This window comes from Panulirus ornatus, chromosome 24, assembly GCF_036320965.1.
Source record: "Panulirus ornatus isolate Po-2019 chromosome 24, ASM3632096v1, whole genome shotgun sequence".
Classification (NCBI taxonomy): Eukaryota; Metazoa; Arthropoda; class Malacostraca; order Decapoda; family Palinuridae; genus Panulirus; species Panulirus ornatus.
This window is the reverse complement of record NC_092247.1, coordinates 5028147-5044267: the sequence shown is the minus strand read 5'-3', so window position 1 is coordinate 5044267 and position 16121 is coordinate 5028147. Positions and strand designations below refer to the sequence as shown.

The 16121-nt window shown below is 35.1% G+C and overlaps 1 protein-coding gene across 1 annotated transcript; it reads left to right on the top strand.

The window, feature by feature from the left end:
• The first annotated feature begins 475 nt into the window (after positions 1–475).
• Positions 476–15813, top strand: LOC139757020 (protein lifeguard 4-like). Its single transcript, XM_071676984.1, has 5 exons — positions 476–708; positions 3968–4142; positions 4741–4932; positions 7647–7779; positions 9051–15813. The coding sequence occupies exons 1-5, from the start codon at positions 594–596 to the stop codon at positions 9165–9167; spliced, it is 732 nt and encodes a 243-aa protein (XP_071533085.1). The 5' UTR covers positions 476–593; the 3' UTR covers positions 9168–15813.
• The last annotated feature ends 308 nt before the right edge of the window (positions 15814–16121 follow it).

The window sequence follows — 16121 nt, the reverse complement described above, 5'->3', positions numbered from 1 at the left end:
ATTGTTTTCTCTTGCGGCTTCAAAAGTACTTTTTTTTTCAACTGCACATCTTCATATTTATATTTAGTTTGAATGCGAACAGTGCTGAATTGGTATCCGGGTTGGATGGAACTTTCTCGCCTTGTCTTATTCATTATCTTCCTGCATGTAAATGACAAAAGGTAGAATAGGAGAATAAAAGAATGAGATCTTGTTAATGTTCGTCCAGTTCTATGATATATTGTGTAATACATTCATATTACTCATCTTGAGGAGATTGTTGCAATAATTCATGTTGACGTGTATCACTACTTTTCCTAAACCATGGCTTTCACTTTAGCATAGCAGAATCATTACCAGATAGTCAATTTTGTCTCTAGGAGCTTTAAATGTATGTTGGTGTATATGTGTGAATGAATTACAAGTTATAACAAGGAATGATGTATCATAAGTACCAGATAAATCTATCAAAAATATCGAAGTAAAGCATTCGAACACAGGGTGTGACGTCACATGGCCTCTCGGAGCAAGTACACACGGATGGTCACCAGCGGATGTGTTATTCCTACTGATTTATCTTAAGTTTATGGATTAAGATTCAATTTAGCATCACCATGTCTACGACTCTTCTCATCCCTCAAGATGGGGGTCAAGCAGAGAAGGGAGGAATCGTGAATGACTTCATGTATGGCTCAAATGTTGCAACGAGCCATATCTACATTCGTATGGGTATGCAATTATAATTTTGTTAAATTGGGCGGGAAATGTCCTACTTGCATCATAACATAAATATATGTCACTTGGTAGTTCTTATTAGAAATTATATAGTTCAATAATAGCCTAGAAATATATATTCTTAAGGAATTAGGCGAGGTTATGGAAGCTGAGTGGATATGAAAATGTCGAATAAATTTAATACGACGATATGTCGGTAGGGTGTATTATGAAGCTGAAAGAAAATGTTGTTAATTGTTTTTAAATTAGGTGAAACACTTTATAAAATGAACAAAATCAATGAAAACCGTGCTTAAATTTCCGTAACAGATAAGATTCACCTTAATTATAGATGTTGAAATATATCAATGGTATATCATTGTCTTCCTTACTCCCACATAGTAAGAATATGCCGAAGGTTGTTTGGTTGTTATGATGCATTCCAATATAGTAGGTAGTTAGTAGTTGGCAGCTATCGACCAGGGAGGTATAAAACCAGTACGACCCGCCTGGGTATCTGGTGGGCTAATGATGGCTGCTTGGTGAACTACCACTTCGGTAGTTGTCAAGTTACATTGTTCTGACCCCAGGTGGCTGGCTTTTCTTTCTGCCTCACCTACACGTGGACTACTGGCATTCTTTCCACAAACATGCAATCTTTCCTTGATATACGTATCATTTGACGACATTTAACTCACATAGCTCATTCTTAACTTTTAGGGAAATAGATAGGAGTAGTTAGGAACATTTAGGCAGGAGCATTAGGTATATACTTTAGGGTCGAAGAAGTAGATAGGAATATTAGGTAGGAACATTAAGTAGAAGTAGTCAGTAGGCACATTAGAGAGGAGCCTCTGCACACATTGCATTAGAGTTGCTTTCTGCCAGTGGCTTGTTAAGGGTGAGGCATTAAAGGCTGAGAAGCAGTACTGTAGTTCACTAGTTATGGAGACCGTATTGTTGCATCCACCCCTTGTGGTAGTTCTAGGTGGGAACAGGCATCAGAGACAGATATTATATATTATGCAAGTGTCTTTGTGCATGTGTATATGTATATATATATATATATATATATATATATATATATATATGTGTGTGTTAATTCGTTTGAATTAAAATGAATTCTTAAGATAGAATATTTTAATCTGTATTAAGAGCACTTAATAGCCCTAGAAGCTCCAGTGCTTGGCTTGTAAGCCTAAATTTTATAATCCAATCCAATCGGAGATAGATAGATAGCACTCCAGTGTATAATGTGCTACTGGATCACAACTATGATAACCATATTTTTCAGATGTTGTTAGAGAGAGATTGTAGCTGTTAGAAGTTAGGTTTCAAAGAAATTGATGATATCCACAAATGTATCATACACTTATATTTAACCTGTTGATATCTACAAGTGTCTCATACACTTATGATATTTGACTTAACATTTTCCTTAACTTAGTAAATCCTGAGCACTCGTGTGACTTGCTTTTGCTAATATAAGGAATTCTTTTATTTGTGTTTCCTTGAAATCAATATAATTTCTATGCTGCACCTAATCAGCATAGCAGTATTTACTCTATACTTTACTTCCCTTGCATTTTTCTTTTAAAACTTTTTATATAATTACTAATGTATTGCACTGAACTTAAGCCTCCTTATTGAAATATTATTTATGGAAATCGTCTTCATAGTACAGTTGACTTTGATATTCCTTTGATAGTGTGTCTCAATTTTAAGCAAGTGCAGTTATGTTTGTGTTGGATGAACTCCTTCAAGTTCTTTTTGTTCAGATTTTCAGTAAAATTCTAGTTTACCATTCAGTGTTATAGTCAAAAACAGTCAATGTAACAATTAATTTTTTGGTGTGTATATAACATTATAGAAGTCTGAGTGCATGGATCTTGACACAAAATGAGCAAGGCAGATGGAAATAATGAGGTAAAGATGTGTAAAATGAGTAAAAGTGTAGTACTATCATGACTTGTCATACAATGACAAATCTCACAAAACTAAACAAAATGTAATCAAACCTATAGAGGTGTTATATTGATGTTAGTAATTATGCCAAATCCTATAGTCTTATATTGCTAAAGAGTCTCACGAATACACCAGTATCTCACTTCAAATGCTACTTCAGTCAATCAGTCATTTTACAGATCCTTAGATCTTGAACCAAATGCAAAGACCTTTCTGTAATTGGTGTAACCAGGGACTCAATCACAACTCTTTTTCCCTTGTGTCACATTCTTTTACACAAGTGGAATGATCCTGTAATTTTCAGGAGCCCCAGACTATCAGGCTTTGGGATATTGAAGTTAGATCCCCTCATTTTCAGGGCCCTTCAAAGTAATAGGATGGGGTTGGTATTAGGAAAGTTGGATATTCTGATTTTTAAAGGCCCCTCCCATGCTATAGGGACCTGGAATAATCTAAGTAAAATTGGATTTTTTAGATTTACAGCTCCCCCTAAAACATAACACTCAAGACCTTTACCAGAACACCATATTAGGCTAAATGTTAACATTATTTGCTGCTTGATATTAGAATTGCAGTTCATTCATGGATAAGGAAATGTTCAGTAAACTGTGTACATATTTGCATTAAAGTATGTGTCATAAATAAAGTATGTGTCATAAATTAGGTCACTATACTGAAACATTTATATCTAAGAGAGAAGGCCCAGAGAATACTTTAAATAGAGAGCTCAGTCACAGGGAGAAGGTAGAAGGAATATATTTGTCCACAATGGAAGATAAGAGAATATGGGGAGATGATTCAAACTTTTTAAGTTGCTAGTTCAGAATGAAAGCATTGACTGAACAGTTCTGTGAAAGATACCAAGGGAAAAACAGTGAAAGGTCATAACAGGAAATTTGTTGGAAAAGTTGTTAAGAGATGGTAATAGAATGAGAGTCATAAATGAATGGAAAAACCTAATTGATGAGACTGCCAGTGCAGATTGTACATAAAAGTTTGAAAAGTTGTCTAATAGTAAAGACGGCATAAGATTGGGCACCACAGATGTAGGACTTCCTCCTAGTACTGTACAAATAGGTAATTACAGACAAGGCCAGACTCCCTGCCTTTGACGTATTATTGATTCCTTACTGTTACGAGAAATGTTACATTTCTACCTATCCCTTGTAAGAACAATTCTAGTAACATCAAATCTGAATACTTGTTAAATGATGCTTTGGAGTGTGCCAAGAGTATATCTTTTAAGCTGTTTAGTACTGTCAGTAAATGGAATATATGATACATTATTGTAAGTAATGAATATTTGCAGGATTTTTACGCAAGGTGTATGGACTTCTGTCGGTGCAGCTGCTTGTGACTGTAGTTGTAGCAGCAGCATTTGCCTACACTCCAGTTCTACGTGACACCATCCATGCCAACCCTTGGATGCTTATAATGTGCCTTCCCCTTGTTATTGTACTTATGATTGCTCTTCATGTAAAAAGGTAAGTTTACCTTTTGCGATTACATTAGTATGCTTTTCATAGACATGGAACATTCACTACCTTTACATATCTGTTCATTATTTAGCTAGGATTTTATTTGCATCACTTGTCCTTAACAGCTGCCTGAGTTTGATTATTGGCATTTCTTTCTGGTATGCTGTAGTGCTACATTAATGTTTTGTAAAATCGTATTGCTCCTGAATTTCACTGCAACATTTTATGATTCTTGACAAAGTTTTTCATTTCAGTATAGCAAAACATGTAAATGAGAGTTCACTGTGGGCTGTAGCATATAAAAATGATCTACTTGGGATGGTTGCAACATACATTTGCATGGTTTTGGTAAATCAAACATATATATTCTGATCTGATTGAGTGCACCTATCTTAATATACCCAGAATGCATTAAAACCAGGGTGGAATTAGCAAAATATTGGAATAAAACACTGAAAGATGACAAAAACTATCTCTAGGACACAGGATTGTTCAGTTATAATGAACCCTGATAGCATATGAGCAATAAAGACTCATTAATGTATTAGATTTATATAATGTCTTACACTATTTAGTTAATATGTTGGCTACAATTTTCTTTCAGACACCATGTTCCCATAAATTTCGTGCTGCTGGCTGCATTCACAGTGGTAGAGGCTATCACTGTGGGAGTAGCAGTGAGTATGTATGATGCAGAAGTGGTAGTGAAGGCATTTGTCCTCACCCTAGTCATCACTGGTGGCCTCACAGCATACACTTTCCAGACTAAGCGAGACTTTACAAACATTGGGGTTGGGTAAGTGGATTAAAAGTTTTGTCTAGGTTTAAGTGTACACATTTAGCTAGATGCATTTAATATTCTAAATCTGTGTGATAGTCGATATAGCAAATTAATAACCACCTTTATCTTTCTGACAATTTACCCATTTTTATTATATATTTCGTGAGAATTATTGCCCTGCCGAAACCTGACAAGCAGAGCATATGGTGAATCCTTGTTCTGCTTAAGATCTCTTTGTTTGTAGTGTGACAGCATATTGATATTCATTGTGATGATAAGACCTTATGACATTTTATCATGTATTGCTGTTTTTAGTAAAGAACGACAGTATCTGTGTAAATACCCATGTTATGTTGATGTGCTCTTACAGTATTAGTGAGCTGTCTCATCAGGGGCCTTGAGATAAGGAGTATAGAAAATTGTGCTTTGTTTGCAGAGTAGATGATTTATGGATGTCTATGTAAGTTTTTTCATCCCCTCTCTTTGTCTCTTTCTATCTCAGTTTTGTTTGTTGCCATTCTATCTTGCTCACGGTAATGGACACAAGGGAAGTAGGGGGTGGTTTACCATAATTGGCTGTCACCTCCCTTCATTGAAGGCTGCTTACATTATTTAGTGTCCTGAGCGCAGTAAGCCTCCATGCTTTGTCACTGAGTCTCTCTCAGGCAGAAGAAAGTTACTGATTCTTCAAAACTCCATGATATGCCACTGCTAAATGGCACTCTTAGGTTGCACTAGATATCTAGATTAGCTGCAGTCATTTAAAGCAAAGGATGCATTCATGAAAACTACTATTTTAAGTGAAGCCAACTGTATTATAGTCTTATTGTTATGAAAAGAGTACATTCCTAGGGAATGTTTTTAGACATTTTCTCATATATTATTTTGCACTTTGCTATAATTGTTAAAGATTTTTACTTTATGACAAAGTAAAGCACTTCGCTCATATTGACAAAACTTTGTTCAGTATCTTATTGCAACAGTACATCCAGTTTCACATGAAGACATAGTTTTCTATGTTTTTAATGTCAGTGACACAGCTACTGGATGCTGGGTGCTTCTTACTTATTTCAGCAGGGTTATGATAAAGTTTAACAAGGCTTACGTATTTTTGTTTTTTGACTGATACTGAATTTTCTTCATTCATGTACAACAAAAATGATTATTTCTTACACAAAAAGTAGAAAACTGATCCTATGAGTGATCCTATGTTTGCCCTACCAATCTCCCTTGCATCTGGATTTTGTGATAAGCGTTTATATGTATGTCTTCTTGCCTTAATTCCTCGAACTAGCATTTGAAATTCTTGGGCCTTTTGAAATTGTGTTTTCATAAGGAAATTTTTTTCTCATGAAATTTGGGAACATTATACTGTATTAGAGTAAGGATATATATAGAGAAAGCAAGTGAAATAGGCCTCAGTTTTCCTATGGAGAAACAAAGAAGGAAAGAAAAATTCTCTTGGGAATGTATTGCTAAGATATGTATAAGCACTACTCAGCCTGGCATCAACAGATGTCTACTGTCATCACTTCCTTTATGCAGTGTTTTGGTGAACACTATTCTTTTTATCATCAAGTAGATTTTTTTTCATCATAGATAGTGTCATATAGATCACTAGATTACTTATCGTTAATGAGCAGATGTTGGTCAGTGTCATCTTCTATACACATAGCAGTCTACTGTAAGATCCTCCCCATGCTGACTGAAGGCTAACTGAGGAATTCATATGTAATTGTTTTAAAAGGTGGCCGTAGGCATTGTGCACCTCCATCAAAGATTGGAAGGCGAAAGAGTAATTGCCGTTTTTTCGACTTGAAGGTGCAGTAGATGTTGTAAGCAGTAGCTTACTGCTGTGAAAATGAAAGGGAGCTGGAAGAGGAACTTAGATGTTGAAATGGTTGCCTTATCCAAATGAAAATCAGAATGACTGTGGAGGAAATAGAAATAATTTGAGCTTTAGCTTATGCAGGGAAGAAGAAGAGGATTTGAATGTTAAAACAGAGGCAAGTCAGTTAAAAGTGGAGAAATATGAATACCTGAGAAATGCTTTCTCAGAAGACAAAGGAAGATGGAAGTGTTAAAAAGGAAATGACAAGTGTAATGTAGATGTAGGTGTGTTACCACCAATATTGAAAGATCCTTTCATATCACAAAAAGTAGAGAGGACTGATTTTGTTGGGAAGCAGAGAGAAGGGCTAAGATAGGGCAGTGATTTTCAAAATTCAAAAGCAGATTTCATGTGTCCAAGATGAGAACATTGGAGACAGTGGTTAGAAAAGCAAGGTGTAAGAGAGTTTGAAATGTTGGAATAAGGCAAATGATGGGTATACTCTTAGTGCAGGGAAAGGTGGAAGGATGGAGGAATGAAGGGTTGCTTAGAGAAGATGGATATACCAGTTTCATGATGCAAGACCACAAGTAGACTAGGGAAGAGATGGAGGGAGGAAGTGGAAGAAGCCCTAGGCAAACAATTCACCAAGCATATTAGGAGTGAGGGAGATGGGTGTGTTTGCCTTTAGACTGGAGTGGAGGAAGCTGGCCCCTCTGACAGGTAGGAGCTGAGATAAGGAGTTTGTTTCTTACATACCATTCAAAATACTAATGTCTGATTTTTTTGGTTCTTTGTTAACACTATCATGAGTTTCTGATAATGTTAATAATCTTAACTTGTTTTTATTATCCTAAGAATACTGTGATTTTTCTTTTCTGAATCTTTTTGCCTACAGATTGGTAATTGCATTGATGGTTATGATTGGTCTGGGACTAATGAACATGTTTCTGGGGAGCAGTGGTCTGGAGTTAGCATTAGCTGGTGGATCTGCTCTCATCTTTTGTCTCTTCATTGTTTATGACACCCAGGTAATGTATACCATTAGTCACTCAGTTGTGTGTTATCATGATATAACAGTGTTAATATACTCTCTATGTAGCAACATATTTAACTGTTGTAGTAAGTACAAACACCTATCCCTCATATAGCAGCTGCTTGCGTAGTGACGTTATAGAGTTATAGCCTTTAAGAATTAAGGTACAGGGTTAGATAAAGACACTTAAGGCCTTGCATTTGTGACAGACTTAAAACAAAATCCAAATTTTTTATGCATTCTTTTCCTTTAATGATGAAGTATTTGAAGAAATGTTAAAGATTTTTTGAGTCATCATCAATTGTATAATGATGTCACAGCATAGTAACATTTGATTGATATCGTATCCATTGGCAAAATACATTCTGATTCATACCTCCACTTTGCATGGAGCGGTTGCCTTTCCTTCGATTTATCTCTGTGTATCCTACCTCCAGACAATGTGTAGCCATCTCTGTATGTCCACAAAGAGCATTAAAGTGATAGCATAAGACTGTCACATTTGATGTGAAAGTAGAGTTGCCTAGGAAGTATGATAATGGCCAGAAAATCATGGGTCATACTCACTCAACTGCAGCAATTGCTGTACAACCAAGGGGTTAGCAGAAGCATTTTAGTACTGAGACAATATTGTAACCCTCTTTAATGACATGTATCCCAACCATTACTGCATGCTAGTGTTCTCAAGAGTGGTTTTAGATGTTGCATTGCCAACAGGGATATTAAGAGACAGAAAGAGGCAGGCAACAGCTAACACTTAATAGTTTTTTGGAAAGGCTTAAGAAAACTCCACCTCCCATTGAAACAGTTTCTGAATCAGATGATTTAAGGGGTGATGTAGACGAGCCTAGTATTGATCTCTCTTCCTTCTAATATTGATTACTCCACTCCATCCCACTTTCCAACCACCTTAATCCTTTAATGCCACATTTTCTCTAATTTTCTGTTGAATATCATGTAAATCACCTGATGAGAGAGAGTGTTATATTGTTCATAAGCTGTTTGATGTACTTTTCATATTTAAGATTTCAATATGGAAACTCTTTGCCCAGGATTATAACTGCTTTAATGCAATGTGTTTCACTTGCTCATGTAAAGGTGGATCACTTAGCGACAGGTTCCTTAGGAATATATTCCTGTTGCTGAGTGGGTGCTAGGTGTACAATATATTTTCAACCTTGTAATATGATGGCTCATTCAAAGTCTTCTCTATACATCTCATCAAAGACTTGATGATCCTCACTATGCATTGATTTATTTTTTCAGATGATGATGCAGAAGCTGTCACCAGAGGAGTACATTCTAGCAACAATTAACCTTTACCTTGATATCCTGAATTTATTCCTTGAACTTCTTCGCATTTTTGGTGACCGGAAGAGTTAAACATTGAAAGCTACCTGGGAACAGTGATTGGAATACTTGCCTGTGGAGTAAATTATATTGGAAACGAGAGGTTTATATACTGTTCTATGCTGGAAAGTCATAAACATGAGGCATAGTTTAAAAGTAGGCAAAAGTATTGCTATATGTTAAATTACATTTATTTTCTTTTAAGAAATTTGGATCAATATTTGGCAGATTTCAAGATTGTTTGTCCTTTTTCCCTAAATGTTTGCCAGTTGCATTAGAAGATGGTTCATGCAAAATTTTCTCCAGAATCCATGATCCTAGAACATATTAAAAGATGTCTTTACTGTAACACAACAGTTATTCATGGAATCCTCTTGTCTTTACTTTGGTCATCCTCTTTATCTTTTGCTCTTTGTCTCTTTCAGATACACTTTTCAGCCTTTCTTTTCTCATATTTTTCCCTTTTGACATATTCTTAGCACTCCAGCTTCTACTGTAAACTTTTCAAAAAATTAATCTGAGCTGCTTGAAGTGTAGTTATTCTACATGACCATTTTTTTTCCATAAGCATATGCATATATTAGCTGCTACGTTGCATATCTAGCCACCATTTTTCTTTTCACTACTTCTCTTAATGTCTGTCCCATATATACTCATACTATCCAGTATCTCATACTATCCATGATGGTGGTCTGTACATTCAGGTTCTTGCAAGCAATGTGTGTTATGAGAAGCTGAAAGAAATGGTTAAATTTTTTGCCAGTAAAGAGAATATGTTGAAAAAAAAGGAAGGTATCAATAGAAAGAGTGGTAAAATAGAGGAAGAGTATTGAAAAAGAAAGATGATTGGCAGCATCTTATGAGAGGATAGAACAGCTTAAAGAAAAAATAGGAAATGCTAACTAGCAAATGATGGAGTCTTATAAAGGGAACAAAGAATAACTGAAAAGAAAGTAATCATTGCTTGGAATAGAGTCCAAAGTAGTAGTCTCATATGTAAGCTAATCAGAGTACTACTCAGCAAAGATGGTGCCTTTTTTTGGAGTCAGAGAATAGTAGAAAATATGATGCTGAGAAAATATGTGTAATGCTAAATTATGAGTGTAAATTTGCAATCAGTATGAATGATGAATAGATTGGTGAAGACAAGATTTTTATAACTTTAAAACTTCATGACCTCTCTTAAGGGGCTTCTGCAGCTTCAAGGTTGCAGGAACAGGGATATTATATTATAGACTTTTGGCCAGAGGATGCTCTTGACAAGACTGTATCCCTTTTTGTCAATTGACAATGATACAGCATTGCTGAAAGTGTCTTTTTGCTCATAGTGCAACTGCCCACAGGTTGAGCCCAGTAATAATCGAAGTGTGACAACTGTGCCATTTTTAGGTTTTAAAGTAACGTAACATTATAATTACATTATTAGAACAACTTGAAGGGAACTCAGTATTGGGGCCAAATGGAATACTTGGTACTTCATTAAAAAGACCGTGATGGCAAATACAAAACCAATGTTACTGTTGAGACAAAGCCTAGATGACAACAACTTTGCAGAAGTACTCAAATAGTGTATGTTATGTATCACCAATATGAAAAGGAGGATGTAAGTCTCAACCAAAACATTATAGAGTGGTTAGTGAAATTGATGTCACATGCAGTGAAAGTTTTTGAAAGAGCAGGTAGGAATCGTCATTTGAAATGTGACTAACAGTAACTATTTAAACAAAAGGTATTTGCAGATTTGTACCAATCAAAATTACATGAACATAGTTTTTACGTGACAGCAATAACTTCCATGAAATATTTTTAAGATGATGCTGGATACTGTCTGCACGAGGTTACACTGCAAGTGAAAAGTTACCTTTGAGGAGATGTCATTGTCAGTGGGTGAAAAGGAATGCATTCTTGAAAGAGTAGGTTGTTTCTATGCTGATGATCGTAGTGTAGTCATGAAGCTGTGGCTTTATGATAATGTTAAACACATGCTAGGGATGAGGATAGATACTTTTCCTTAACTTTACCCTGGTACTGGATGGAGTGAATTACTGTAATTTGTTCAGTAGCAAAACAAGGAGGAGAGATCTAGGAGTTTGTAGAGAGAATCAATATTAGTGATAAATAGAGCTGTCAGATGAATATGTTCTATCAAATGTTTCTCAAGAAATGATGTTTCCTTCATTGCTGTATATGATGCACCTGTTTGCTGCAGTGCAAGGTCCCAGCACTGTATGTATGGTTTCACTCATGAATGTTTGGATTTGACAACAGTTTCAATAAACATGGGTGCTTTTCAGTCATTTACTGTAAATATGAGTACAGTTTGAGCACGCTTCCTTAGTTAAGCAAGAGAGACATCTCAGGCCCTGGTATTACTTTTGATTCTGGGACCTTTAGTTATTCCCAATCCCTGCTTCTCTTCAATACCTAGGATTATCTTCCTGACAAATTATTTCATTCAGTTATGGGTGTTTTCACATTTTAACTGCTGTTTGAATTTTGCTATACTGTAGATGTCTACAGCAATCAAAGCAAAACAGCTTAGCTCGACTTATTTTCCTCAACTTAGTTGCCACTGAGAAAGTGGTATGGCAAAGGCATAATCAAGCTACGATAAATAGTCTCAGTAAGTAATTCAAGCAATTGAAGTATGCTGACCTAATCAATGCTTATAAACTTTAATTTTGGATTGTCATTCACATCAGATAGTTAAATTGGACAGAATACTGACTTATTAAAAGAAAGGAGGAGTGTATTAGAGAAGCCTCAACTCTTGACTTGATTTTGATATTAAATTGTGTGTAAATGATCTACAACAGGGCCTAAATTTTAGTTTAGATTTGTGATGATACATAGTAATGAGTGAAGAAGTCCCCCAAATGACCTGAATATATTGTTATCCATGCCTCAAAGATGGCATACGAATTGTAATGTTGGTATGTATCAAGTACTAAAATGCATTTTGGAGAAAAGAATGAATATTAAGAGTGAAGGATGTTTGGAAAACCTTTTTGAAAGGCTCCATGTTAGGATTCTTGACGTTTTCATCTGTAAAGATATGAAATTTATGTAATATGGCCACTCTTAGAAGGCATTGTTTGGATTCATTGTGAGCAAAATGTCTGTGCTGATCATCACAAATCAAATTGACTGTCTCTGACTCACTTGTTAGCTATGAATTGCCTTTTTGGTCCCCCACATTATCAAAAAACCTAAAGACAGGCTTGAGAGATTTAAGAATGGGGTAAAAAGATAATGCCAGTGCAGTATACATGATAAGAGTGGATGTATGCATATAAGTCATTTTTTTGTTCCTGTTGCTACCTCACTAAGGTTGGGGAAGCAGTCAGATAAAGAAAAACAGCAAAACACACAAGGAAAGAAAAAGGGATTTTACTGCCATCCGCACAGAGGTTGAAGCTCCTTGGAGATTGTAAAGATTTTCAGGATATCCAAAAATTTGTATGACATACAGAGCTCTTTGAATTTCACAGGGGTCCCATAAGTAGAAATGTCAAGGTAGAATTTAGCAATCAAGGGTCTTGCACCAGTATATAAGCAAGTACTTTTTTGCAAATGACTTTATAGAATACTGAAACAAAACTTGAAAATCTAGAGTGATATGACTCTTACAAGAAGAAATGAGGATTATTTCAAATTAATTTGTTGTCATTAGGTAAGAAATATATAATGTTCCTCGTTCCTTCATCCGGGAAAGCTTGTTACAGACCAATGAATATGCTACTTTTTACTTTGTTCTTTTTCACAAAGTAGCAAACATACGTAATTGTGTAAGTTCTCATTCAAGCAATTGTTGTTCAGAAGCACATACCCCCACTGGGACAAATAATTGTTACTACTCTTCTGCTCATTGAGCCCTAGCCACTGTTCTTCCTCCAGAAGTTCAGTGCAGCACTCCAATGTGAAGTAGGTTATGTTCATTTTATGTAGAGTTGTGATATTTGTGTTGTGTAATATGAATAGTCTAATCATCATACTTGTTTAAGTGTTATGGTATTGAGACTGATATGATGAAGAGTTGTTTTAAATGGATGTAATATGAGTATGAAATTTACGGTTTGGTTCTTAATGGTTTTACTGTATAGGATGTAATGTGAATATACAGGTATATAGTTAATTGATATCAGTGGGTTTGTTGATTACAGTTTAGTATGCAGTGGAATTACAAGACATATATGACATACAATGTCAAAGGTTGCAGTCTTATGTGTTTATGAAAGATTCATTTCAACATTATAAAATTTCCAGTGAATATGAAATGGTATCCCTCTAAGTAGCATTGTGTTGTTAAAAAGCTCATATCTTATTTAACATGGGTCTGATGAAGGTATAGACACATTTAACAATATCTCTTGTACATAGTTTCCAATTTGAAACTTGGATTTTCGTACTGTTTCATTAAAACATTCCTGTGTTTTCACCAAACCTCTAAGTATATCGTGTAATTGCTAGTTTCTCAGACATCCATATTTTACATGTTATTACTCCTTTGAATTTCTTTGTATGTTTCCTTTAGTGCCATCTCTCTTTATTAAATTTTCATATAATGGGTAAATCTTGCGTTGTTCACTCTTGTTGATGACTTTTAGCACCTCCATATTTGTGTATGAGTTTAAAAGTATTAAGTAAAGTAGATTTTTACAGATTTTTTTATTACAATTGGCAACTGTCAATAGTTTGCTTCTTACGATCTTTTACTTCTTGCCTGATGCTGTTTCCTGTGGGACAGGGTAATGCCAGGAATTGATGAAGGCAATCAAGTATGAATATGTACATGTGTATATATGTATATGTCTGTGTATGTATATGTATGTTTATGTGTATATGTTGATATGTATATGTGTGTGTATGAGCATTTATGTATATATACATGTATGTGGGGGGATGGGCCATTTTTCGTCTTTTCCTGGTGCTATCTTGCTGATGCGGGAAACGGATCAAGTATTATTAGAAAGCCTCCTTAATACGAAAGTATACATTATACACCAAAGTTAAAAACATATACTGTATGTGTCATTATCTTCAGTTTCAAGAATCATATGTAACATCGCAGCTGCAATATTGATATTCTCAAAGAGAGATGTGTTTGCCCTGTAGCTGTAAACTAGTTGATGAAGGAGCTTATTGGAAGGAAAACATAATTATATTTATGTATAAGGATATAAAGTGAAGTGCTGAAAATGATATTTCTTCAGTTTTGTCAGAAGGTATGTGTAATATTGATAGAAGAGATAAAGTTTGCAGTACAGTCATCATAATGAAGAGAAAGATGTTTGGAATAATTTTGTTATTTGACATTGAGTATATAGTATCAAGGGATTCAGCTGCATTTGTTTTTCAAATAAATGACAGTTGTCATCCTTTTCAGATGTTCAGAGCATTCCAGCACACCCTGGACAGTTCTCATAATCTAGCTGCATTTGTTTTTGCACTTCTTTTCACAGTCATACTTTACTTGACTCATCTGCCTCACACCACATATTGTCTTCAGGCAATCCATTTCCATCATATCCACCCTCTTTTCTTTTGTATTCAAAGCCCAAAATTCACATACATTCAATGTTGTCAGAACTACTTTACCTTTAGATCTATTAATCTTTTCCTTGACCCTTCCACATGTCATTGAATGCACTCAAGACTGTGGCCCCTTCTCCCAAATTATGGCTTGCTTTAGCCCTTACTTAATTGAGAAAATATTACATTTTTTGTCTGTCAAATTATATAGATGTCAGTTATGGATTAGGAATTTATGCTGGCTATGAATTGAAAAGTGGGAATGTCTGATCATGCAGAGCACAAGGCCTGGTATAAGAGCAAAATGGAAGACATTATTGCAAAAGTAACAATAGTACTGTACCGGTAAGTGGAAAGGAGGAGAAATGTGTTATGTTAAAGAGATATAGAAATTGTAAGTTCACGGTTGAGTAGCATTAGGCGAAGAATAAAGAGTTAATGAAATAAGGGAAAACTTTAGGTATTGCAGCTGGTGAAGTATGTGAAATAAGATTAATGTGAATATGGTACTGTTCACATGATCATCTGACAGTAGTGAAAATTTATTTCAATATGTCATTAGTAACTGATTTTCAAAAACAGGTTGTTAAGTAGGCTACTTTAGATACAAGATAAAGGATCTGATAATCAGAGGGCTTTCATTAGAGCTGATGATTATCTCTGGGTTGTGACAATAAAATTAGGTTTTCAAAGCTTCTTTAGACAGGGTGTTCTCTTTTGTTCCTTCGAGTAAAGCTGAATTGGCATTGTTATAGTGTTTTTCATAACTGCTTGCCGTATCCAAACATATTGAGTTAATGACTTGGGTAGTGTTCTTTCTACTGTATCCCTTGGGATGTAATACTGATACAGATTGATTACACCTATTGATTAACCTTTTCTTGTATTCAAGATTTAAGCCTATCATGGGCACTTCCTATAGTGACCAAAATTTGATCTATTTTTATAAGCATATATTCTTTGTCTAGACATTGTATACATAAATATAGATATAGAATTAAGGATTTTTATTTATGGATGAGTAAATGGTACTTGCTATTGTAACATTATTATTACTTTCCTGTGATTAGTAACATTTAAGAAAGCACAGAAACTATCAGTGTTGGGGGCCTGTTAATATTCTGGTCAAATATAGACGTAAAAATGCTTTATCAGTTTTCTTTCACCTGTCTACCACCAGATTATAATACGGTGGATAGATTTTGCCCTTTCATTCGTAGAAAATTGCTTAATAAGTATTTTGATAGATACCTCCATCCACTGAACTTTCAAGAAGTTGGTCATGAGCCAGTTGTACCAACTGTAGTTAAAGAAAATTTTACCACTTTACGCTACTTGTGTCATGTGGTCAGCCACAGCTGTAGCTGAAAAAGGATGCCGAAATAAGTAAGAAGTTTACATTCAGACCATTCAATTAAATTGTAGCTACATATGAAAGTGCTTTTTGGAGAGAGA